General features: G+C 50.6%; 1 protein-coding gene across 1 annotated transcript; it reads left to right on the forward strand.

Moving 5' to 3' along the window:
* Positions 1-450: 450 nt before the first annotated feature.
* Positions 451-2,248, forward strand: LOC128724764 (dynein regulatory complex subunit 5-like). The gene is made up of 4 exons (XM_053818485.1): positions 451-837; positions 898-1,340; positions 1,415-1,829; positions 1,910-2,248. Exons 1-4 carry the CDS (start codon positions 451-453, stop codon positions 2,246-2,248), a joined length of 1,584 nt encoding a protein of 527 aa, XP_053674460.1.
* Positions 2,249-26,915: the final 24,667 nt, after the last annotated feature.

A 26,915-nucleotide genomic window follows, 5' to 3' on the forward strand; every position in this document is an offset into this window, starting at 1 on the left:
AGAACAACAAAAACTGGCTGTTTGCTGTACAGCCTTGCAACAATGAGTGGCAACGTTTGAGAGCTATTGCTATTTACATAATCCTTACGCTAGCCGGTATCAATGTCACAGAATGGAGCTTGACTTGTTGATTGGCGCGTAATGTAAACCGGAATACTAGGAATCCATCCGGTGCGAACTGGGCAGGCGGTTCCTACTGATTGCCTGAAGTATACTATTTGCATAACGTAAAGCGCACAGCAAGCCGTCTCTCATTCGGCAAACGGGCCGTATTATGGTAGCATAGCAACAAAGCCGCACGATGAGTAGTAGGCATTGACTTACTCCCGGCTTATACTGCTGTCATCGCGCGGAGTGAGTTTGACAGCGCCCGTACACAGGAGGTGGGTTTTCTAGGAATAAATTGTGACACACAGCACCTACGGCTTTGCGAGCCGCAACGATTGCAAAATGTCGGAAACAGATCTGCTGCAGCTGTCCGCTGCATGGCGCCGGGTGCCACACATGGTTGCACCGTTGCAACGCGACGTTTGGAATGCGCTCTGCACCTGGAATCCGTCCTGGCAAACGCAACGTCTGGCAAGCGAAACCACGAGGAATCTGTTCGTGGAGCTGGTGTCATTTAGTGGCGGAGAAAAGTGCCGTCCTTTCGAAATTGCGCGTGAAACCGGCGTCTCTGGGGGTGTCCCAAAGAAGCTGGGTACGATCGTGCTGGAGTTTTTGGTCAGATCATTTGACGGTGGACCTGAACCGGCTCAGCTGACTTGCTGTCAGGTGCGCGAATTTGGCAGCTATTTGAGCACCGAGCTTCCGTTACTGAAAATTATCGACCTCAAGGTAGATGAGCTTGTTCGAAATGGGCTAACCGTGATCGTTAATTTCTCTACTCTTCCCCAGAGCGAAACGTACTGGCGGCGAGTCGTGCGATGCTATTCGAGTGACTGCTTATCGTACTACGAGCATGACTATCTCACCCCAAACAGGTTCTGGAAACAGCACGGCGTAGAAGTGAAGCTCGGCCTTATGATCGAGCAGCAAGACCCACGCTACTGGGAGGTAGAAAACCTAGAAGAGACCATCAAACGGTGCGCACCTTTCGTGGAGAATCTCTGCGTGGAGCAGATGCTCCCACATCCGAAAGTGGAACCGATGGAAGACTACGAGGCGTACAGCTATAGGAATGCACCGGAAGATCTCTGCCACCACGGTTCGCTAGCCGTGCTTGGACATCTGAGCAATCTCACGTCGCTTTCGCTGGTGTTTGGTGTGAAACACTGGACAAAACCCTACCAGGATCGCTATTCTAACTGCTCGCAGGAAGACATCGAGAATTTGGGACTGTAAGCAGCCAACGAGCCGCACTTTCTTCGCCACAATTCGACAACACATGTACGCCCTTTCTCCCTGTTCACAGTGGTCTCCGGAAGTTGGAAAAGCTGAAAAAGTTTAACCTTTCCCGCAGCCGCTTGAACCCGCAGAAACTGAAGGCGTTGCTGGACCATCTGACCCCGTTGCGGCTGGACACGATTCGCCTGCAGCGTTGCCAGCTGGGCCGAGGTTGCGGTGGAATTCTGGGAAGGTTCCTGAGCCGTTTCGGGCCAACGCTTAAGCATCTGAACCTCTCCGACAACCGGCTCGATGCACTCGAGCTCGATCGGCTCTGCCCGGGATTAAGCGTCTACCAGGGCACTGTTGACAGTCTGGATTTGTCTTACAATCCCGTCGGGGAGCCGGGCGTGCTGGTTCTTGGCGGTGCCATCAAGGGTGGGCCGCAATTGAGCGAGCTAAACTTTACCGGCTGCCAAATGGGCGTCGAGGGATCCTTTCGGGTATGTTTGTCTAATCCACCGCATCCCATCTTTCGGTGCTGGTTCACGGGCGTGCGTTTCTCTCTCGGTCTTTACGCCAGGTCATACAACTTCTGAGCTTCCATGCGCCCTTGAGGAAGGTTTCGCTAAACTGCGTACCGATTAGTCCCGAAGGAGGCGACAAGCTGGTGCAGGTGCTGCGCGAAAACACACACATCGAGGACGTGCAGGTTGGCGAATGTGGACTTCCCGAGGAAGTGTTGTCGCGCGTGAAGAGGATCTTGCGTAAAAACGCCAAACGAAGGCATCGTGCTGGTACAGCAGCAGTAACGCAACACCGAAAGCCGCTGCAAGTAGATGCAACGGAGTACATTCGATCACCCGCCAGCATGTATCGGCTCGAGAGGCAAGTCTTTCCACCAGCAACCACGGGGACCTGAAAATTACGGTGAATAAACATTAAATTGAGAAAGCCCCAACGGGGAGAGCGAGCGACAAATGGGCGGAATGATTTGAATAATTCCACTTCCGCCGGTGTTTATTTCAAAACGAGACTAAACAAATTATGCAATGCGCCGTACGCGCCCTGGGGCATGAATATGATGCCTTACATCGACACCCTCGGGAAGGTGTTCCCCCGTTTTCAGGCGCCATCCCGGAAGCCAAACACCGTCTCCATTTCTTCCCGTCTCGCAACAAACGAACCCAACGGGTCCCCTCGAGTTCGGGTGACAATTTATGGACCGGATTAGGTGGACCGAGAGACCGAGGGTGGACGGGCGCCACGGTTTATGAAATATATGAACTGCTTTGTCAACTGGCTGCTCGCTACACGTACATAAGACGCGCGATGCAAATTACACATTGTTGTTATGCCGGAAAGCCAGGATTTGCCAACCGCTTCCCGCTTCGCGTTCCTGGAGCAGGATCGAAGAATGTCCTACCACCAACACCAGCAGTTCATTGTGAATTCGGTGTCGACTTGCTGCTTCTGCTTTCGGGTGGATTTGGCAGACAATCGCTGTCCGACCTGGCACATCCCTAGCCGACATCGTGTTTAGCTGGCGTTGCAACGAAACCGTCACAGCGAAAGCGTACGCCCGTTTTGAAAAAGAAACCCATCGATACCCCACGACGCGGGACCGGGCGTGGAAGCGGAAGCGCTAGATAAGCGTAAAATATTTGCCCACTAATAACGCGCTCATTAAATCCAAAATGTGACAGTGAAATATTTGCGCCGATAATTTATGCAGCGAGCGCGAGCGCATTACGCGCGTATTTTCCCGGCATTTCCCGGGTGGCTTCGTGGTGGAATGAGGGTTTTTTTCCCGTCCAAGCGCCAGTGCCATCAAATTTTCGGTACACCCGCTTGTTGTCCTTGAGATTTACCGCCATTCCGGTGGCCATCGTTCATGCGCCCGGAAGCGATCGTTTGCTGCATTCGGGCTTCGGGTGGCTGCGGCTTTCGGATTTATTATACGCGCAATCGGCGACCTCTTGATATCTGTATTTTTTAGCATATTTCAGCATCGCGAGAGATTTGTTCGATGATCGGCGGTGGGGTCCATTCCTGGGTTCGTATTGCTGATAAACGAACGAAATTGTACCATTTTTCTTGCCAGATCTCCAAGCACAACCTACGCCCACGGTTTCAACGACTTCGGCATCTCGAGCAAAAACCCACCGAAGCCTTGCGTGATCCTGGGAGCTGGGTGCGTGTTTCTGACCCTAGTTTCTTGCGGTTTTCCAAACCCATCGATCCCACCCACCCGCAAGGGCTTTAAATCAACGCAAAAATGCCCCATTAAAGGCTTATCCGCGGTGGTGGTGGAGTTCGAGTGGCGTCCAAACCACCCACCCGGCACCAAAATGGTACCAACGCGTAAAGCCAACCAGCCGTACGGTTCCCACCATCGGTCGGGGGACGGTGGATCGGGTTTTTTCGTCGACAACCACCGGGCGTGGAAAAACCGACGAAAAAGGGAGCAAAAACAAGAAAAAGCGATCCACAAGAGAAGAAACGTCCGCGTGCGCGCGAAAGATCTACCACCAGAAGCGGAGAAAATGGGTGATTGAAGATGCGCTTTAAAACATCGAACCCAGGACCTCGGCCACCGGTGTGTGGATGAGCTTGGGTTCCTGCTGGGGGTTCCGCATGCGGTGGATGCCCCCGGTGAATGATTGAGGAAATATTGTAGCAGTAGAACGTATACTGCTCTATAAATTATTCATGAAATGAATTGGTCCGCCGAATGAATAATGGCCCCGGGGTTTCCTATGAATGTATGTTTGTATTTTAAGTAAGTAAACGAGGCAAAGGTCTCGCTGCGAGACGGAAGAAAGTTCACGTGTACCCTTTCGCTTTTTCTTTCTTCCTTTTTTTTTGCTTTTGCTTGTGTTCATCTCTCCGGGCGTTACGAGTCGGTTTTTTCGTTGCCATGGCAACATGGGAGGAAGAGGACCACTGGGATGGAAAAATCAAGTTCGCATAAAAACATCCGTTGCCCTCTGCCCCGTGCGAGAGCGTGTATTAAAAGCAGCACTTCTCAAATCTGTGTAACTTGCGTGCGTGTTGAGTGAAACGTGCCGCAACCAATGAGGTGCTGCTGTCTCGCTTCGGTTCGGCGAGCAGGGTTGCCCTTTTTCACCACAATCATCTACATACCGATAGAATTATGAGACGTATGCGAGAACTCGAAGGAAACAAAGTAGCCCGGAAAGTGCAAAAATCAAGAAAAATGTTTTCCCATTCGAAACATTATGGGCGAGGGCAGAGGTTCCTCGATGTTCCACCAATCCTGGGTCCTGTTGGGTTGGGACGGTTTCAATGCACGCAGCAAAGGACACCAACGCCAGAGCGTCAGAAATATTTTTGCAATAAACAAATAGTGCCAGCTTGCGAGAGCATATGGCTCGGTGGAAAGTGAAGACAAGGGAAAAGGGAGCAAAAAGGACCACGAGGTGGGAAAGGACACGCCCTGCCCGTCTGCTATAAATGGCTTCCATTTGATGGTTTTGGAATTGGAAACGGAATACAGAGCGGGTGCGGGAAGACATATTACGAGATGTGATGGAAAGCCGCAAATCGGATCAGGAAGGTTGTTTGGTCGGTGGGAGAGGATGGGAGGATGTCGCAAGGATGCCAAACCCCCGGCACTCGGCTATAAGTGGGACGGTACGCACTTGTGATGTGGGATTGATGAAAGTCCTTGATGTTGGAATATTTCTCCTAACGAGTAGCACGAGCTACAGCGACGGGATCGTAGTTGTGATTCCGGGAATGTGTGTTTGAGCGATCCGGTTGCGAGGCACTGGAATTGCCTTTGACTTTTAAGCGTTGGTTATATTTCGCAAAAATAATCTCCCATTTAAAAGAACAGGCAACCCTCGTGATCCTGCAAAACCCCGATTGCGGTATGGCTTTTTGGGCATCGAATTTATTATCTGAATGCTGTATTCTGCTGTAATTTGTTGTGTAATTTAGCATGCTTACGCATGCCAAACGATCGGCCACGCCAAGAACGTGCCATTTTCGCACCTTGTAACGTCGACCCAATGCGGTAAACATTTCAAATTACCACGCGTGTATTGCGCCATAAACAGCGCCAGTTCGTGAGCTTCCATTCCCGGGGGTGGTTTCTTGCGCTCATTAACACACACGCATGCACGCACTCACGCACGCACATTTTTGATTGAAATCTTGGCCATTCCACCTTGCCAACCACAAGACGGCTCATCCCCGGCCACCAGCCGGGGCTGATCATTTTACTGCACAGAACGCATATCTCGACCGGTTTATCTGTGCCCCGGGTTTATGGAACGCTTCTCGTGCGCTTGTAAACGGTTGCGGTAAATGGCACGATTTGTAGCGTGTGAATGATTTTCCCCGAACGAAATTATGCTCCTTTTCCGCTTCCGGCGCGTGGCAGCGATTGTTGCGCACGTGTCGCGTTTTTTCGCCTGCGGTTTCATACGCGCAAGAGAGGTGTTTAAGGTGAGGCTACCATAAAAATATGGCCATATCTGGTGCAAGGACTATGGCCAACCATTGGAAAGCATAATTTTTGTTCGCGAGTGATTTTCGTTTACTACAGCATGTTGCGAAAAGGTGGGTTTTTAACGGGCATCTTAAAATATGTTAAAAGACAGTTAGGAAAGCAATTTTCATAGAAGTGTAGCACGGTTTGTTCATCACTCCACAATACAAATGTACACTTTGCCAGTCCCCATGAACATAGGAGGCTATGAAAGCGCACTTGCCCAATTCACAACAAGCAAATGCATACTAGATTAAACACGTCCAATGGGCGCATAAATGCTTGTTCCCTTTATTGAGAAGAATCGCTCGTGTATCGACGATTATTTCATTCGTGTGCTTGCAGCAGGAAATGCATTTCCAACTGCATTTCTGCAACGCACCTCATGTCAGGAGTCAAACTACGATTTCATGAATAATTAGGTAACAGTTTAATTGAAACAAACAGTTTACGATCGCTAGCAAAACACCAACCTGCGATACCACCCACCCATTAGGCGCAATTTCACCCGCACGAATGGGTGGTAAAAACTCGCCACCTCATCGACCGGAACAAAGCGTACGTTCCGCGAACAAACGAGCCCGTGTACGCTGGAATTGATTCGAGCACCCTAACCACTTCCACCACCATTAGGGTGCAATGACGGGCCGTTTCTTTTTTGTTCGAGCCGACATATACACACACACACACACGAACCACGCACGCGTTTTGTTACGCCCGAATAAATAAAAACCCACAGTAGTTGCGGGCTAAAGGGTGACTGGGTGGAGCAAAAATCGATCACGCAAGCATGACAAATCCCAACATCTTCACGCGCACGACGCTAAGGCGCTGTTATAAATTTCAATCACAGCATCGCCGGGGAAAGGCCGCTACCACGAAGGCGTACCACCTTAAAGCGGTGACGGAGCAGGGTGCTCACAAATTCCGGTGCGATATCTAATCCCTCGTCACGCTTCATCACGCACCAAAATGTTGGTGCCTACGGATAAGCGGGACATTTTTGGGGCTGAAAACTCCCTCCGGCCCACGTAGCTGACCGTTTTCCATCCCCTCGGGATGCGGACAACCCCACGTGTAGGACGTATGTATGTATGGTGATGTGTGTGTGTGTGTGTGTGTGAGGAGATGTGAGTGTGGACAAACATGTTGCCTCTCGCTGGGGAGTGAAAAAAATACTTTGCATAACAAAGTTTAAATTGAGCTTAATATGAAGCAAAATATCTCGACAGGCGCCGGCAACGAAGGCAACGCTGTGTGCCTGGGCCACAACAAGGACGCGGGCGACAACCCGCTCGAATGGCCTGAAGGGACACGCCGGGGGTCACGGAAAACATTATCATGCCGCTGTTGGTTGCCAGGGAGCCTCCAACACGCTCCAGAAGCCACCAGAAGCGAATAAAAAATGAGCCCGAAAAATTGGCCCAAATTAAAATTCATTTCGCTGTATGTGAACGCGTTGTGGGCTAGCGCAGTTCGTCGTTCGGCGTAAAGTTTTCCAGCATTCAACCCCACGGATGGACCTGCCACGACCGTGCGAGGGTGGCATGCCGAGTGCCCGAGTGAGTTGACCGAAATTAGATCAGAAAAATCGTCGGCAGTAACTTTCGGTTCCAAACCCGTAAAAAGACCCCGTGGGGGGGGAGGGGAGGCATTTTCCCGGCAACGGTCGCACACGAAAATTTACATCCCGGTTTTTCGGGTTCACGCGACTCGCATTGTGGTCAGTGGCAACCGGTTCATCCCGAAATCGGAACGATGCTTCCGGTGGTGTTCCCGTGATGGAGACGCCTGGTCGCTTGTAGAGTGAGAATGTGTGTATGTGTGTGTGTGTCGTCCGTATGTAAATTCACCCCGCTCTCCACACACGATGGGACAAATGGGCGATGAATAACATGCATTAACGTGATTTTTCCTTACGCGAACCGTCTCTCAGCCCATCTCCAGGTTCCTTACGAGTGGGACGAATTTCGGCGAATATGCGATTTGAGCGATTGCGATGATTTCGCCGGTGCCGGAATGTAAACTTCTGCCCCTACCGGCAACCGTCGGGGGCACGAAATATGGATACGTGATTTAATTTTCGGGCCAAACGAAACACACACACACGCAACTTTGTTTCGGTGAACTTTTTAGGGCATGTAAATTGGACGGATTCACCATCGGGGAAACTCTTGCGCACCCCCGGGGGTTACACGACCAGCGCACGGTGCAAGGAGCAAGAGGAAAGAAAGCAAAAATCAACGCAATTTGTGGGGAATTTAATTTACCATCCCATTCCTTCGATTCTGCGCCAGATTTTGCTCACCCACCCCGGTGCTTCTCGTTCGCGTAGGGCAAATGCGATATCAACCATCGCAAACATCGCAGCAACCGGTGACTTTTCCTTGACATCGTTACAGAGCATGCTTCGATTGGGAAATGTGGAGAGAGAGAGAGAGCGATGGTGAAAACAAAAAATCGCAAACAAAAACCTCAATGTCATTAGGCCCAATTTGCTAAAAGCTCCGGATCCTACACGACCGGAAATGAGCGCTCACTCGGATCGTGATTAAATGTGTGTCTTTCAAAGCAGCTCGCTTGCATCGCTCGCAAATTGAAATCTCAGTCCACCGTCCACAGGACTTAGCAGGACCTTTCAAAAGCGGCTTTCTTCCCACATGCAGCATCGATTACACAACTCATTACGTGACAACTCAATTTGACATGATTCCCATTAATGGGTGGGTGGGCGCCGTGTCGCGAAAACCGCGAGCGCAAAAACCCGCGCACACATCAATCAAAGCGCTTCCCGCAGAAGAAGCAGAACCTGCACGGGTCACTGGGCCGTGTTGGTGGTGGATGACTTTTTAAAATCCCCCTCAGGGTCGCTTCTTGCGAACCGAGTCCTTTGCACTAATCGGTTTTTCGGGGCCCCCCATGTGTGTGTGTGTGTGGGGGGGTGAGTGCCTCCAACAAGGACACTCGGGCGTTTCAGCGACCGGAATCCCACACGCCGCCGCGTATCCAATTTAATTCACTTTGTCTCAATGTCACGCGGGTTTGCTTCCGCTTTTCATCTTCCAAAGGCAAGAGCGCCCACTTCCGCTTCCGCCGTCTACTTGTGAGGCTTTTGCCAAATAAATCATGCCCGATGCGGATTCGTTTCGATACGTTTCGGGTTTCGGGTTTATTTGCTAATTTCATTTCACTCATCGTCATCCACCGTTTGACATCCGCTTCACTCCCGTTGGCTCGGTGCTTTGGCACCGCTCGGGCCCTCTTTTCCCACACGAAAAAAGGATTCTTTAAAAAAAAGTGAGAACACGCACACATACACACACACACACACACTCCCAACGGAATCATCGGCTCGATGGCCGGAAGGTTTCATGCTGTCATTTCCATCTGCGTTTCGAAGCATCTTAAGAAAGAACGTACAACACACATCCCCACCGAAACGCTCTCTCTTCGCTTTCACACCCCCTTCCATCACCCGTACACCCACACACACGCTGAAGGGCACCGGATATGTGCTGCTCCATTCGACGGTTTTGCTGCTGCCATCAAAGAGCGAAGCATCATCAATCCACGGGCAAAATCCATTTATCTTCTCCACCGACACGAATGTGGCCTGTGCGTTTCACTGCTCTGCCTCACCCACGGCACCTTTGGGCTCTTTCTGGGGAATGTTTGCGGCCACTCCGCCTACCTCTGTGCACCCACGCATCCCCCCCTCCCCCCTGTCGACGGTGTCGGCGCGCGTTGAAAGTGGAATCGAGAAGCAGAAACCGAAAGAAAGGAAATTTTCGGAAGCACCGAAACGGCCGGGATGGCTGGCATTGGTGGGAAATATTCCGAATACCGGAAGCGGGCCGAACCGGAACGTGTATGATTTGATGTGGTACACAGTTGCCCGCCGTTGGGGGACGATAGGAGGAGGAAGGAATCACATTCAAAAATTATTAAGCAACTTCCGGATTGATGCTAACGATGCTCATCCGCTGATGCTCCGTCAATCACTCACGGCATCACGAGCTGAAACTGAGCCACGTGGCTCAAGCACCTCCTCTCGTTTTTGGGGCGGGCGCTTTGCTGGAAGCTTTTGGAAGCCCGACGACGATGAATGAGTCCGTCCACGTCTTTCGCCGAGGGTGTGAGTGGGTTGGAATTGGCCTTGTTTTCCTCCGGGTGGCAATCCTTTTATCGCTGCTGCTGCTGCTGCTGCTTAAAGCTCAAAGCTACCAGGAACAAGCAAAGGGCCATCGAAACAACCTTATTTCGTTGGCAAATATGTTTTGTTAGCCCACCTGACCAGGTCGTTATCGTTTGGGGGTGGATTTTTGGTGGGGATGGGAAAACTTTCGCCATCATTATCCGGCCGACGACGATGCCGGAAGCTTTCTTATCGGCAGACCCCTTCAGACACACACACCCTGTTTAAGGTGACACTTCGCGAGAGTCCTCGAAACGCCATTCATCATCTGCCTTTGGGGAGGGGGAGGGGGGGGAGGGGTATCTACTGACCCGCGGACACCCAAAAATTTCCAAATCCAAATAATCTATCCCTCCGCTCCGGCCTAAGCCGGCAATTCGCATTCATTGCCGCGAGGGTGCGCGCTTCTAAAAATGCCTCTAAATTATCATACACCATTAGCCCGGGCCACTTCATTTCGGGAGCGACAAAACAAGCCCCCCCGCCCCCTACCTGGGTGGGGGTGGTAAATTATTCATGGCTAATCTCGCCAAGATCTGACAGTTTCATTTCTGTAAAGTGTGCAATCGACAGTAACGGTTTGATGTTCGTTTTGCTCTTCCCGGAAGAGATAGGCCCCTTACCGGTGGCTGTTGGGTGGAGGGGTTTGGTAAAACCGGCCTCCTCACCCACTCACCCAACCCCGAACGCGGGACGCCCCCGCAAGGTAGCAAGCCAATAAACGAACACCAGCAGACTGTCCGTGTATTACAGCACTGTCTTCTGTTTTCTCTCTTTCGGTTGCTATCGTCCTTTCGTTCTATTTAGAAGCTAGCTTTGTGGTCGCCTCCGTTCGCTAGAAACATCCCGAAAAGCCATGTAGTTTCTCGATCGAGCACCCAATGGGAATGGAGAAAAGGACGATGCGATAAGGTGGAGAAAAAAAAACGTGAAACGCGCCCAAAACAAAGATTCACCTTCACTAGGGAGTTAGTTTGTGGGCACCGTTTTTTTTTTGTGTGTGCTTCTTCCATTCTTTGTCCTTGGTGTGTTTGATTCTTTTTTTTTATTTCAGTCCTCCCTCCTCTAAGAACCCCAACCGGCATGGTGATGCGGGTGGTTTTTGCGTAATGTTTGTAAGAAGCAGCTATAAAAATGGACAGCAACAAGAAGAGGGAATGAGAAAAAAACACCCAAACGAAAGATACTGCGCCAAGGCCTCGAAGGCAGGGTATCCTTTTACTTGCAGTAGAGCGATAGAGAGAGAGAGTGATAGAAGCTGATAGAAGGTGGAGTAAGTCCACCAGCAATTTGCCGTCACCCGTCAAACATCATCCCGTCGGCGAAAAAGGAAAAAGCGAAAAGGCCAACGGATGAGCAGCCCCAACGCTTTGCGCCACTTGAAATCTGAATCGAAGAAGCTCGCAAGGACTTGTTTGAATTCATTTGCGCGATACCGCGTTGCTTGATGATCGTTTCGGTCCGACGTTTTTTTTTTCTTCCTTGTGCCTTCTCTTCTGTTGCTTGTTCTTTTCTTGTTCCTTTTTGCAACCACCCCCACAACGCAAGTGATTGTCGCCAGCGGCATTGGTTGGTTTGGTCTTGTTTGCATGTTTTTTTGCTTGTATTTGCGTCGCCTCTTTCTCAGCGCGCGGTGGATGATAAATTAGCATCATCCACATTTGTCTTGTTCTTCTTCGTGTGCGGCGGAGCCCTACCATTACTGTCCCGTTCCGGTCATCTTTCAGAAGTTTCTTTCATCTGCTCGATTTCACCCACTTCCTTTCGCCGACCGAACGCATTACCGGGGAGCGTTTTTTTTTTTGCTGTATTTTTCTATTTGCCATTTGCCCGACCAGCTTCTCAGCATAAATGACCATCCATGATGGTGTCGTGTCGTCCACGAAACCACCCAACCCAAAGCTCCAGCAGAAGGAGGATGCAAAAAAAAACTGCAATCTACTTCGGCACCTTTTTCTCTCTCTACCCACCCACAACCGGTGATGGGTTTCCTTTCGCGTAAGTTTTGTTTGTTTCTTCTTCACTTGTCTTTCGTCCCTGTTTCCTGTTGTTGTCCCTCCACCGAACCGCGGTGAATAGTTTGGGCACAGTTTTCCGCCAGCACACTTACTGCCACTGGGGTGTGGTTGGGATTTGGTGGAAAATTCGTCACTCCCGTCGGTTGACAGCGTACCGTACCGCAACCGAACTATAATTCATTATGCAAACAAAAGCCACTTCCGGACTTTGCCTTCTTCGGACGCTCGGGATCCAGGCGCCCAAAGGATGGCCACGGGAACCGTTCCGTGGGTGTTTACTGCACACCGAGCCAACTAGCTGCTAGCCAGTGGAATTCGCTCTTTCATCTGTGGCGTGTTTTATTTTTCTTCCTCCCTACTTTCGCTTTATTTTTCTCCCACCCAACTGATTAGCTACGGGTAAGTTTTACTTCCACGGAGCTAGCCCTTTTTCTTTCTTGTTAATATCACGGACCATGGGCTTTGGAAGGAGCTTTGCTTTGCCTTCACGGGGTTGATGTTTGTCACCGTGGTCGAACGGAGGGTGTAATTAAGCCTCATCCAATTTCGCTGCCCAGCATCTTTGCTTAGGACACCACTGCACTGGTGGCTGATTAAACAATGCATTTAAATGCTTTATTAAAGCAACCATTCAATCCTTCGACGGCTAGAAGCTGTGGTGATAAGGAAACATTTTCTTTGCCTGGCAAGAGGCAAGCTGACTTTTGTTGGCTGGAAAACATTTGCTCAACGAACGCACAAAAGAACGCCGTCGTGTATTCTCGCACATTACGCTCCGGCGAACATTACGCTCCATTTTATCGATGCAATAACACACCAACCAGCGCCGTTTAACGCCGACAGTCGCACATTTATATCAAGCGGGAGGGGAGGTGGTGAAAAAAACTTCCGTGCATTGATTTCCCGCGCGCAAGTGATTTGCTGTCAGGGTTGATTTCGAAATGAAACGATTCGTTTCCGCGGCCGCGCGGGAAGTTCAAACCACCGCCACCGAAGGGGTGATAAACAGTTTACGTCATGTTTATGTCAGCGTCTAGCACATCGTTCGTGTTTGTGTTTCACCGAGGGGTTCTTTTAAGGCGCTCGGTTAGACAAAAAAAGCGGTGGTTGCGAACAACCGAGCCGCGGAAGTGACGACAGCGAAACAACCCGACAGTTCACACTTTCCAATAAAACGTTTTTTTTTAAAGTCGTTCACGATGGAGACAGTAAAAAACAACGGGAAAAGAAAAGGAAAATGGTAGCCTTCAGAGCGAAGAAACACTGGCGCGAAACTTTACAATAGTTATTGCGCTAAAGTGGTGAACTGTCACGCCGCACACTACGCAAAACTGCAACACTACGCAACGAGAGCATGGCCTCCTACGACCAACGACGATGTGGTGCGTGATTTGTCCAAAATCTGCGAAACGGAAAACCACCTCGTGGTTCTCATTTGATTGTTCAACACAATGCCGAATTTGGGGGCTCGTTTGTTCTTCGTTTTGAGGTACTGACCAATCGTACGTCGGCGTTTCCAACGCTCCCCCAGATAAGACACAATGTACTGCTAATGGGAAGTGGGAGGCAACACCGGTTCGAGCGTTTCGCTGAAAAGTCTGCCACAAACGTTGAGACAGCACCTTTTTCCACCGCAAACATGACGCCACACGCCAAACATTCGTCCAAGCTAAACCGGAGGCAACCGAACCGTCGTCGAAACGACCAAGCCACCGAGCACAGATTGTCGCCTGGCCCGTCCTGTTGTTCCCGGGTACACACACACACACACATTGCTTCCGGCTCTGCGAAACTCGAGCATCACACTGTAGCGGTGGAATGGCGCACCCGTGGTCAAAAAGTGTCATGAAGTTTTGTTTCACGCCTCAACTCCGGCACCGTTGCTCACGATCGGCTCTAGAGGTGCATCGGCCTGCATGGGACTGCATGTTTGTGGGACTTCAAAGCCACGACACTTCCTGCAAAAGGGTTCGCTCGTACGGATGGGTACCGCTACGCTGTGCTGCGGTTGACTTGCGGTTCGTCCGGTGCATTGTGCAACGTACAATGCGCGTGTTTCACACAAGCGAACGAACGTACACACCTAACGCGTCGCACTTGAAAGGCCTTTTTCACCGGAAAAGGCAATCCTGCATCCTGGCGGTATCGGTTTTCCTGTTACACCGCATCGGTGGTGCGTACCATGGCCTGCTTTAATTGGGATGTTCGTTTGTTCGTCAAACCGTTCGCAAACACAACCGACCACATCCGGCTGAGACAATGGCAGGGAGAGATGATGATGAAGAAGACGAAGAAAAAAAGCGAAAGGAATCATGTAATCAACTAATCAAACAGCTCGTTCAAAAAGCATCGCGGGCTGCGCCACTAAATGCCCTATCGACCGGGACAGTCACCATTAACAACATCATTCATACCGACTCCTTCGGGTGAGGCTCCTAAATCATTGCCATCTTCAACAACCTGTTTCTTTTCCCTGGTGCACACAGTTTAACGACGCGCGCGCGATAGTTAACAGCACCTCGAGGATTTCGAGGCAAATTTATAGACATCAACGCTGAGTGGTGCGCCGGTGGAATATAAATTCCCCACGCTCCGGGAGGAGTGAGATGCCGGACTGACGAAACCGTTAAACTTTCCACAAGCGCGAAGGAGTTGAAGTGAGGCGAAAAAAAAGAATGGAAGCCTACAAAAAAAGCACACTGGCCACCCGAAATCGAAACTAAAGCACAGACCAGACAGACAGGCGCTTCGGGTGAGCTGCAAGTCAAAAATCTTGCAAAACCACGAGGTCACAACCGCGAGGGTCGAGCCACCAGGTCGCCCTATTGGCCCTGGCCGTGGCCAACGTCGTGGCTGACGGCGCTACGTGGTGCTTGTGGGATTGGAATGCCGCGGGGTGAAAGATTTATGTTGCAATAACCGTGCACCGATCGACCTTACGACCCTGTGGCACTACCAGCGTTTGCCACTGTTTCATCTCCGTTTAATGTACATCTCGACCCCTCGACGGCTGGGGGTGGCCCGTGGGGCCATCTCCTTGTCACAAAAAGGTGGGTGGACGGGTTGAAGTGAGTGGCAGAACGACAACCGGAGTTATATACAACTCAATCAAAGCCTCCCACAGCCAGCGCGCGTGATGGTGAGCGCAATGGTGCGGTCATTGGCAGCCGTTGATTTAATGGAGACGCATGGTAGTTCATTTTAATGAAAATAAATAACTCTTCCGCTCGTAAATCCACTTCACTTTCACGCCAAAGCGCACCCGCTGATGGTGATGGTGTGGGTGGGATGGAACTTAGCCGTGAGGAGGAGAAGGGGGCAAAGTCATAAAGCATCCACCCGCGTGGCTCACGTGACCGGGAAGGGAAGCCCATCAGAGCATCATTCAGGGCAGTTCATTTAGCGAAAAACGAGCGAAAGAGAGAGTGAATCCAATAAACTATTCTTTTCAATTAACTACACCGTTGGTAGTCCCCTCCTGGCCGGTGGAGCCACGCGCGCTCGTGTGCTTGTGTGTGTGTTATCCTTCTGATCTTTATCCTGCGGGGATCACTGTCATCAATCCACTCCGGCAGCAAAACCCACCGGGGGCTGCACTTCCTCGTGCACTAGCTCATCTTATTAGTGAAACTGCTCGCTTCGTACGCTTCACGGTGAGTCCAAAAGGTGCTGCAACCGAACCGCTGCAAGGACAAGTAAATGAACGAAAAGGAGAGAAAGAGAGAGAGAGAAAAAAAAAGCGGGAAGCGAAATCAACCCCCTTGGGAGGTTGCTGAAACCGAACCGAGAGCCGCACGAAGGAAACCCATCGATCAGCGATGGGGAAGCTATCAATATTAGGTCCCCGAGTAAATTACGTTATACTTCTTGCTAGTGTGTGTGTGGGTGGGGGGTGGTTTTTTTTTGTGTGTTCATCTTGTTCATTCTTCACTTCCTTTCGGTTAGTTTGTGATGGTGAACGGCACACGGTTAAGCTGCAAGCGCCGAAGACAAATGGAAGCGCAAGCTGAAAGTTTTCTCATTTTGCATAAATGGGCGGTGGTGGGTGCAACGCGACAGGTCGGAGGAACCAGCTAGCCCAAGGAAGCTAATAAGCTTCTCTTTCTCGCTCACTTCCGTTCGTCGTCTTTGGTCGGGGAAATTTATACACGCCCCAAAATTGCAGTCTCGCATCTCGTCGTAAACAGAGATATTTGAGCTGGTTCAGGTGACACGAGCGTAAATGAAATGTTTCCCCGTAGGAGATCCGGATCAAAGCTCGCATCTGTGCTAAATTTGATTTGTCGTCGGTTCACGCTGCCTTCACCAAAAGGACGACGACGACATGTGTCGTGAAGCCTATCGTTGTGTGCACACAAACAAAAAAAAAACACCGACCTAGGGCCACATAGAGCTTTCTCGTCCTTAGGCTCGTCCTGCTGTCGTTCCGCCGACGACGACAATAAGCGTTCCCATCATGTGCAATCATCGCTGAGAACGGGAAGCCGGCGTAAGACGCAAGACGCACCGTTCACGATATCAGCCGGTGGCTCGATTTTCCTCCCAAACTGTTGCTTTGTGGGAAAGCCGGAAAAAAGCGGCTGAGGCACGAAGCAACTCACCCTTGAACGTCTTATTGCACTGTGTGACCCGCGTTTCAGACAAAACGCAACAATCGGACAGTATTCTCTTTAGTGGGTGGTTTCGCTTTGATTCGTCGCTCGGTGGCTGTAAAAAGCAAAGAAATGACGATGACGCTTCCACCGGGTTGGCGGTTGGGCATGATGAAAGAAACGAAAAACGCTTTGTCGGTCATATATTGTTCGCTGAACCCCGGTTGGGTCGGTGCACACGATCCTTGTACGACATATGTTCGGATCGTAATAATGACAATCGCTTATGCACACGACAGGCCGCCGTGAACGAGATTTTGCTGCGCACGACATCAAGCCTTCCGCTTTCAGGTGGTGTCTGTGAAGAAGTTGGGACCATGTTTAAAAGCTGACCCGGCTCGTTTACCCACGCGGATGGAATGTGCGTTTGTGGTTTCCTCGGGTTTTCCTTTCGTTTTTTTTTCACAAAGCCCCACAAACGAATGTTTCAGCTCTTTTCCCACGCATGAGCCGTACAGTTTTTTGAGCAAAATGTTTCATAATTCGTGTACGTGTTTTGTTGTTTTTGCATCATTTGGAACGAAAATGATCCACTACCAGCTCTCGTTTAGCGACATGGTTCCTGTCCCTCGCGAGCGTTTCGTCACGCAGCAAAACTACCGGCTTTAAGGAAAATATGTCCCCGACAAACAGAATGATAAGAGCGCAACATTACGACGTGTAAGGCGGCGTGTAAGCCTACGCGCACGCCCTACGCCCATAAATTAGGCACGGAATGAGCCTGCGAATGTAAATTTGCATCCCCATTGATCATAAATCATGCCGCCCACACGCAAGAGCGAGCAGAGTGTTAAGCAAGACAAGAAAGCTTTACACGGCCTTCCAAATGCACCCGGGGTCGTAAAAACCGACCCCGGTACGCTCACGCACGACACGATCCTCGGCAAAGTAGGCCTTGCTGGGTGATGCCACTGTGAAACGGCATGGCCTACTGCATGGTGAAGCTGAGCGAACGCTAAGGAAAAGAGAGAGTCTCCGAGACGAGGGCGGCTTTTCAAACGCTATCAATAATGTGATGGGACCCCGTCGGCATCACGCGGGCACGCTGTAAAGAAAATCGGCCTTTGGGAAGCCGACCGGGCCGGATGTCTGCTTGCAGAACCTTTCCAGAAAGCCGGCGTGTGGTTGAGCGGGTGTTGCGTGAGTCGATTTCTTTTTTCGTTTTTGCTTTACTTCACTGCATACATTTTGGCATTTTTGTCAAATGGAAATGTCACTTGCCAGCGCCTGCTTACACCCTTTACTTTGCGCCGCCCTACGGGTGGGTGGGTGGAAAAAGTTATCAACATTATTTATGATGTGCGTCGCCCTTTTGCAGGGCCGAGCAGGGCGAAGTGTGTGGCGAAGTTTCTGAGGCTTTTTCTTGCCATCGGAAGCCGTGAGCGTAAAGGTCAATTTTTCTACGAATTTCGCGCCGGATGGAAAGGAAACCTCAAACTAAAAAGCCAAACGTTCCGTGAAAGGTTGGTGGATTTTCTGTTTTCAAATATTTTCCTTAAAGTGGACTAATGCGGGCACTAATTGTAGAAACTGAACTCAAGCAAATGAATGCCCATTTCCATATCATCCTAAGGAAGTATTTCTTTGCATTATGAAATTCCGAACTGTTTAAAAGCCACCTATTGAACGCACAATACTTTGAACAACAATCTTGATCATCCTTTCTAGGAACGCCACGATCCTTATCCTTCCCATTCCCGCGATCGGTAAAACAAACACAATGTGTGTGTGCTATTTCCGGGGAGGCCCGACCGTGGCCTCGAACAGCTCGACAAAGCGCAACAATGCCGGAAATGAATGCAACAATGGCGGTCTGTGCAGTAATCTTTCATCTCTTCGCCTACCCTCTCGATGCAATCCTTCGGTTGCAGCTTCGCGGCGAACAAACACGCGCGGTCCGGGCGCGGTCTGCAGACAAACACCACTACGCAAACGAAACGCAACGCAACGCGTCCTCGCGCGAGAATCAAGCTCTACCATCCACCCACACACACACAGCCCCCGGCAAACCGCAGGACTAATTTCGTATTCATTAGGTGTGTACACAACATAACTCACATCCCATTATTGAAACAAAATACGTGTATCAATAACTAACTAACCGAAGGCCGGGGTTTGCCCATCCCGTGCGTGCGGCATTTGTCACCGGCCACAGGGTTGCCCGCGAAGCGAAGCACACCGATAAGCACGATGACAGAGCAAATGATAAAAGAGAACCAGGGGAGGGCCAGGGCCAGGGCCGACCACTTCCGCCCTCGAGCCACACACACGCAAGTGCGACATGACCGGTTCGGTTGCCGGCTGACCAGCGATTCAAAATCGATAGATCGATGCGATTGATTGCGAGCGAAAATCCACGATGGGTGGATGGCGCTGTTGCACGCTGGAAAACCACGCAAGGCGCGTGTTTGTATGCGCGTGTGCCCACCATGCACGCCCACATCACCAATCGATGTTTTGATGGCTCGATGATGCTGAAAACTAGGGCGGAAACATTTACCAAACTGTTACCGGTTGTCGGCTGCCTGCACGCCAGATCAACCCCAGCTGTTCCGGTGTTCGCGGTGCTGCGGAAACCCGATGGCCCGATGGTGATAGTGCGGTTCGCTTGCGGCGCTCGGGCCACTTACGCCGGGCTCAATGAGTGGGTGTACGACGCGCGAATGTCACACAAAACACACGCTAATAGTGATTGCAAACTCATCCATCAACTGGCCGGTTGGGCCGCGCGTTTGACGAGCGTTGTGCATCAATCAGACCACCAACGGTGGTGGATTGAGAAAAGGACGACCGGCACACACACACACAAATGACACATTTTTGCCACATTCCGTGTTGGTGAAAAAAATTCCAAGAAACCATCACCAATCAGACGTTGTCCCTGCGCGCGTGAGGCAAAAAAATAAAGCGATGGCCCTCTTTGTGTGGGGCATAAAAAGGAGCAACCCATCCGGATGCGCCATTAATCAGAATTTTTAATTGATCTACGACGTGCAACATCGAAAATGACACGCATTTATGTGCTTTTACATGTTGCTTGCCTTTGGGGATGAAAATGAACGCACACAAAAAAAACGCCACATTGCGCATCCTTTACGCGTGGCATGGCCAATGGCTTGATTGATGAATCGGTCGTCCTTCGGTGAAGCGCAACACAAATTTTAATCCGTACGAAAATGGCGAATACCGCGAATGATGGGGTCGAACTGACTGGCAGCAGGGTGTTTGAGCATGGCACAAGTACGAACGTCCCGCTACGAGGGTTCGTCCTTTGTCCAACCACCGAGCACCGTTGGGGTTGGGAAGTTAAAGCATCATCATCTGGCTTTGTTGCTTGCGCAAGAAACCCACGCCGAGCGCAATTATACGACCCCAGGAGCGTTGGTGCTCCAATTTCGCTTGCAAATTATTTTCGTCCAGTACCGGGGCGGATTTCGTGAACCGTTAGTGAACGATGAAACCCCGTACGAAAAGCGAACAAACGAGAGGGAAAAAAAATGCCCCCAAAACGATCCCCTAAATCCCCGCTCGGAAATATGTGAAACATATGAGCGCCATTTGGCCGCACGGAACGACGAACGACGAGCCTGCGGGGTTTGCCGCTTTCCCGCGGACGCCACGTGAAAACCCCGCACGGGATATCTTAATTAAGACCGATTACCCTTTTGTGTGTTTTACGGGTATTAATTTTAATTCGTTAAGGTTCACTGGAGCCGCCGAACTGCGGAAACCGGACCAACCGGTTACGTCCGCGTCCGAAACGATTTTCCCGCCCGACCAGGATGGTCAACCGGTACGCCACGGAAGGCTGCGGCTGCAGGACCATTTTCGCACGAGCGGTGTGCGTGGAACGGGGCAGACATTTATACACATTTAAATCGTATCCTCGCTCCCATCGGTGCCCCCAAAACTACGGGTTGGACTTTGGGACAAATTAATATAAAATACAAAGCCCCATTTTGCTCACTCACTCACGCCCCATCGACTCGATCACGCGGAAAAGAAGCCACACGCGTGGAACACCCCCGCATTGAGCGGTTGCGACCTCAAGGATTCGCCCTTTCGGAATCCTTCTTTTTTTGGCGCTTTCATTCTTCTCTCGTAAAACGGCGCGAAGGCCCACAATTACAGAAGCATTAACTATGCGTGTCATGGGCCATTTACGATTACGCTGGGACCTGGATGAATTGATAATGCGCTGGAAGTCGTCGAGCCGGCTTTCACTGCTTTTCCGAGCGCTGATGGGAAAATGCGTATTATAACGTGGCCTTGAAAGATTGCGAAACGGCTTGTTAAGGAAGCAGGTACCGTTCAGAGTAGGCACTGCATTTTTTGACAGCACACGAACGAAAGCACGCGTACTCGAGACCAAATGAAGGCCCCAAAGCAAATCGCTCATGTATTTACCGTTCCCGTTTTATATGCCATTATTTCCCAAACCAAGGCTGCAAAGTTTGCCTTTTTTTGTTCCTTTTTGCAACGTGAACCCCCATCGAGGACGTGAATTTTTAAACTACCACCGAACACTTAATGTGAAGTCATGCTTCGTCCATACCGTCGGGGAAATTTTAATGTCACTCAATTAATTAACGTTATTATCTCATCGCACCGCGCCGAAACGCCACCACCCATATGCCCCACAGATGCTGCACGGAGATGCTGGTTGGGAGATTTGGAAAAACATGCACCCGAACCCCGCCGGAAGACGGCGTTCGAGCATCTTCCGACCACCCGTAAGCGACCAGAGTGCCAGAGCCACACGCCAAAACGCCGCGGCCAAAATAAGCGCCATTCCGTGCGCCGGTACGCGAACCACCAATCCCCCAGAGCGCCTGGCTGCATGAATAAAATCTACCTTATTATACCGGTACGGCTCATCAACACATTTTCCGCATTTTAGACGCTTTTCACTCCCCCGAAACGACCGAAAATCGGAACCCATCGCACATTCGCCGGACGCGGTACGACGAGGCGTGTGAGCACTTTTGCACCCCACAGGAGCGACAAAACACGCCGGGCCCGTCGAAAGGAAAATGTCACCGACCGGGTGACCGGGCTTCCCTTGGCCGGGCTGCTTGTCGCCGGGAAACGTGAACCGTGACGGTATTGACGAAAATTAATTAATATTAATTATGTACACACCGCTGCGCCACCGGGCGCTCCTTCCGAGGTCCTGCGCTCCCGGAAGGCTCATTTTTCAGCTCCGCTTAGGCCAGCGATAGTCTTCTGCCTTCCGTTAGCCGCCGAGGCGTACGCTTTCGGGTTTCTTCGTCCGTACACAGGTGGCACGTGAGGAGGCGAGGCGCTTCATTTGCTGGCTTTGTGCCGACGGGGTGGCCCATCATCGTCTTCATCATCAAAGGGAAATTGTATGAGCCCTGCTTGCCGCTTGGTTTTGGAGGCGGATCGAAGGTTAGTGTCATAAGACACGGGGCTTTCGTGCGCAGGTTTCAGCCAAACTATCCTCCCGGAAGGCTGCGCACGGTTCATTCCTACACCCACTGCTAGGTGGGTGGGCTATTGAAAGCATCACTTTTTTGTTGTTGTTGTTGCTTCGTCCTTTTATTTTCTTTTGACTCAAAAAATACGGGTTGAAAACTAGAGTCTTCTTTCAAACTGGGTATGATAGTGGCAAGTAATTTGCATAACACGAAGAGCAAATAACAGCACCCAAAAGAAGGGGTATTCGAGGGCGAACATTAACTGCCACCGGTTCAGTGTTTAAGAAATGGGTTTGCAAAGAAATTTCATAAAAAATACCATTCTTTTTAAGATTGTATAGCTGCAAATTTATATGATTATAATTTATCGTTGATGAAGGAGGTGTAAAAAAGAGTCAGTTTCAGTTTTTTTCAATTCCAATGGTTGCTTTGGTTATGTGATTATTCAGCTGTCATCGATACGGAATATGTTTGAAAACTAGATGAAATCGGTCGATCTATCGGAGAGTATAAACTCTCTCATTAGCCATGCCAGCAAAAACGAACTATCGTCAAACGAATTTCCCCAACACATCAAATGATTCGTACCGAATGCAGCAGAGAGTGAAAGAAAGAAAAAAATGCCCAGTTGCGGATAGCACCATCCGATCCGATGCTCCATAATTCATCTCCCCCTAAGTATCGTCGCAAATTAGTACAATCGGCACTTCCGTCGAATAAATCAACGCTGTCATCGGAAACAAACTGCGCCACATCAATAAAACATTTGCGAAGGAAATTCGTCCGTTCTTGTCGCGCGCGAAATGTGTTGCGCCAAGCGACGACATTCATTATGCAAAACGGCCCAGCCAGGCCCGTTTCAAGCGGAAAGGAAAACCTATCGCCCTTTAGGAAATACGAAAAAAAAAACTCCCCAGCACATGACTCACACAACACGCAACGCCTGCCGATGGGTGGGCGCAACTGCCACGGCTCTAATCATCCAAAGATGGTGTTATTTGGGCAATAGCAAAATTGAAATTCAATTTCATCTCCCACCCGGAGGAGCAATTTCGGACGGCGCATAAGCTCGGGGACCCATTACGAGCCGGGAGCTCGGACAAAAACAATGCCGGTAGGGCAAGATTTATGGTGAAACATTTCTCTTGCGCTGGTTCGCACACGACACACCCGCAACACACGCCCCGTTTGGTGCGGAGAAACTGGGAGCCATCGAGAAACTTTGTCAACTCGGATAACTTCGGGGTTGTATCGTTTTTCAGCTTTCACTTCCCAGCCGCTTGGACAGAGGGAGTTTGCCTATTTTTTTTAAATTTATCCTCGAGAAACACTCCCGCGGGGGTCGGATGTTGCGTGCGTTAATTAGTTCCGCAAGGATCTGCGCAAAAAGAAACGAGCGTGAGCGAGAGGGCAGCAACAGCACAAAAAAATGTACACCAAAATAATTTATGTCAAACCCATTTTTTTATTTCGAATGCAAAGAGAACCACCAGAGGGAGGAAACTGCGGAAAAAAAAAGCTCGGAACGCAACCAAAGTCACAAAATCAATACTACGTAACGATCTACCCCATCCGGGATCATGCGGCCGCGTAAGCGACACCGAGGCCACCCCGTACAACAGGATGCGAGAGTGAAAGAGAGAGAGAGAGAGAGTGTCACGCCAGCAGATAGAAAAAACCACTGCACCAATGCCAAACAAATTATGCACTCTGTTGCGATAACCAAAACCAATATCCAATGCGAGGCGGTGGGGTCAAAAATAAACGATCCAACCCCTGGGACACCTCGAGGTGGAGTGGCCACCAAAAAAAGAGGAACAAAAACAACACGAAACAACGAAGCACGCCAACCCGAAGCCCCTAATGACCACCCGAGCGCGCATGTGTGTGTGTGGGGTTGGAATTCCTTCCTCCTTCCGGGTTGACCACAAAGCTCTACTGGCCACTAACGGTGGCTAACCAGACAACCGGACCGCATCGTAACACCGATCGGGCATGTCTCCGGACCCGATGGGAATCGCGTGCTGACAATTTAAATCCCTCCTTCATCAACGGTCCTCGCTGAACACGTGGCCCACGCGGTACCGTTGATTTGAGGTGGTGCCCGAGAAGAACGTCAGCTACAGCAAAAAAAAACCAACCAATCCGTGTATCCTTCGCCAGGATACGGAACCCCCCGAGCAACGGTATGGCAACCCCCTAGCCAACGGTAAAGCAGCGAGCGGCCATTACCACCAACACGAACACCAGTACGATGGCGCAACCCTACGGCACATTAGGAAATCTTGCTCACCCGTCAAACCTGGTCAATATTGACACTGGGAAAGCAATTGAATTGAATTGAAATCGAATTGTACCGATGATTGATGTCTGATTGTCTGCGGCTGAGCAGCGACACGCGGCTAAAGAAGCACCACAGAACGCGCATACTTTCTTGTGGCCCGCTGCCTACTCTCCGCACTTTCGAAACGTCGAATGCTCGAAAAAAAGGCTTCAACCCGGCCTAGGTTTGCCGGCTCAGCCACGGCACCGGTTCTGCCACGGTTGTACGTCATTTTTGTGTCGGCAAGCGGGAAAAGAAACGCCAAGAAACGAGCGGGCTCCCGCTCGTCGCGCCTGAAACCGGAACCGGAAAGATCGTGCCTCTTTCTCCCCGAGGTTCAGCTACGATGGGATGGGCACACGCACACGCTCTCGGAAATGTTGCACGAATTTCGGGTGATTGAAAAGGACTGACGTTTTGTGCGCCAACAATAACGATTCCTTCGTGTGGTTGGTGCCGTGCGGGGAAAGCTCTCCTTAGGATCGCCATTTTGCCGTTTCCAAAACCCTGCCGAACATCGCCCACTTCCCTTAGCGTGCCGGGGAGGAAAACGCGCAATCTTACACCCCGGTGCCGGTGTTTCCGAGCCCCCCTTCTGTAGCCGTTGCCCCTACTGGCGTTGGCATCGTTGAACGTCGGCTGGAGGCGTTTCGGCGGGCGCTGGAAGCAGTTTTTCTTTCGCACCTCTCGCATTGGGCACTTCAAACGGCGGTACCGGACGCTTTCCTCGCTGTGTGTGTGTTTGTGTGGCTCACGCTGCTGCCGAGAATTTGATGGGTTTGTTCTCGGTTTGATTCCGTGCCCGTTCCGAGCCGGAGTTGGGGATGATTTTGCAGTGGATCAATTGGTGATTTTGCGCTGAGATTTTTTTTGTCTTCTCTCTCGTTCCCTCCCATATCCGAACGGGGATGGTAACGAGCTGTTTGATTCGTGCTTTCAATTGCTTTAAAGCGCTGTTGAGATGGTGTCTTTTTTTTTGTGTTTGCAACCCGAACCGAGCTGCTTTGGGGTGTATTTTTATAGGCTGGAAAAGCGCTGTTCAAATATCGTTCCAACGAGCTTCCAGCCAACCCCAGGCACAGCGGTAATGGATTCGAGGAAGTAATATGTTTTATTTCCATACAAATGAAACACAGCTCAGAGAGTGCTCGGTTTGGGGGGCGAAACATAGCCTCTTACGTATCTCTGCGTGGAAAACATGAGCTTGCTTCAACGGATCCCATTAGTCAGTTTGTTAACTCGATGAGGGGCATTAGTTTGCTTCACGCTTCACCCATTCAGATCAAACATCATTTTAACAAAACTGAAACTCTACTATCTACATTATTACACGGTTTGTTCATTTCATCATCTAATAAACGCTCCATATTACAGTGTTTATTAATGCTCTTGTGATTAAAAGGAAGGATGTGCTATTCAATTGCATACTTTCTGGAGCATAAGCGAATCAACGCTCACTTGGATGAACGCGGTAACAACAAGCGAAGGCATAATTATAAAGATCAATAAATTATGGCATCCCACGCTTGGCCATAGCTGATTATTATGAGCGGCACCCATTCGGAGCGAAGAAAATGAAAGTTTTCCCATAAATTATCTCCCACGGGACGAGCGCGCGCGTTACCACTCCGATCACATACTAACCCGCCCACCCGACGAGTGTACACATTTTTAGTCCGATACACATCTAATGCACTCCCGTGGCTCTTGATCCGGGGCTCACTGGACCCATCACGCCTCCACACACACGCATCTATTACAGGCGCAGCACAGCCGCGTACCCACGCAACCTGCCTGCAGGACCATTCCATGACCCGGCTCCATGTGTTAGCATGAGCCTCACGTTCTACGCGCTGACGTTCGAATCCCGATTCCAAATCCAACAACCCATCAACAAGCACGCCCCAGATCCGGTCCTTTTACCGTGACGGTTCTCTTTCCCTGGCGTATCACGCCAACCACGACACGGTACAGGATTGGCTCCTTTTTTAATCAATCAACGTGACATATTAATTTCACACACATAAAACCAATAAAAGCAAATGCAGCCCCGGAAGCACCCAGCCGACTCTATCGGCCATGGTGCGTTAACTGGCGCTACGACTGCTTGTCCTGCGACGGCTTCCAGCCTACGTGGCGCTAACCTGGTGGCAAGGATTTCACCGTCGGACAGTAATAATAATAATAAAAACCCACACACCCACCACGCGTGTCCGCGCTATCAGCTAAAACGCAATCCCGCTCCAAGCGCCCACGGCCACGCTTATCAACGCCGTGCCCCGTTACGAAGGATCTCGCAACGGAGCCTCGCAGCAAGCGAATGTAAGCAAATCACGCGTTCTCCATAAATATCGTGTTCCGGTTTGCGAAGGGTTCTCCGTTTGAGCTGGGTCACCTTCGCAAACCAAGCACGCGCACTCGTGGCCACCGCGCGCGAAGGA

This window comes from Anopheles nili, chromosome 3, assembly GCF_943737925.1.
Source record: "Anopheles nili chromosome 3, idAnoNiliSN_F5_01, whole genome shotgun sequence".
Lineage (NCBI taxonomy): Eukaryota > Metazoa > Arthropoda > Insecta > Diptera > Culicidae > Anopheles > Anopheles nili.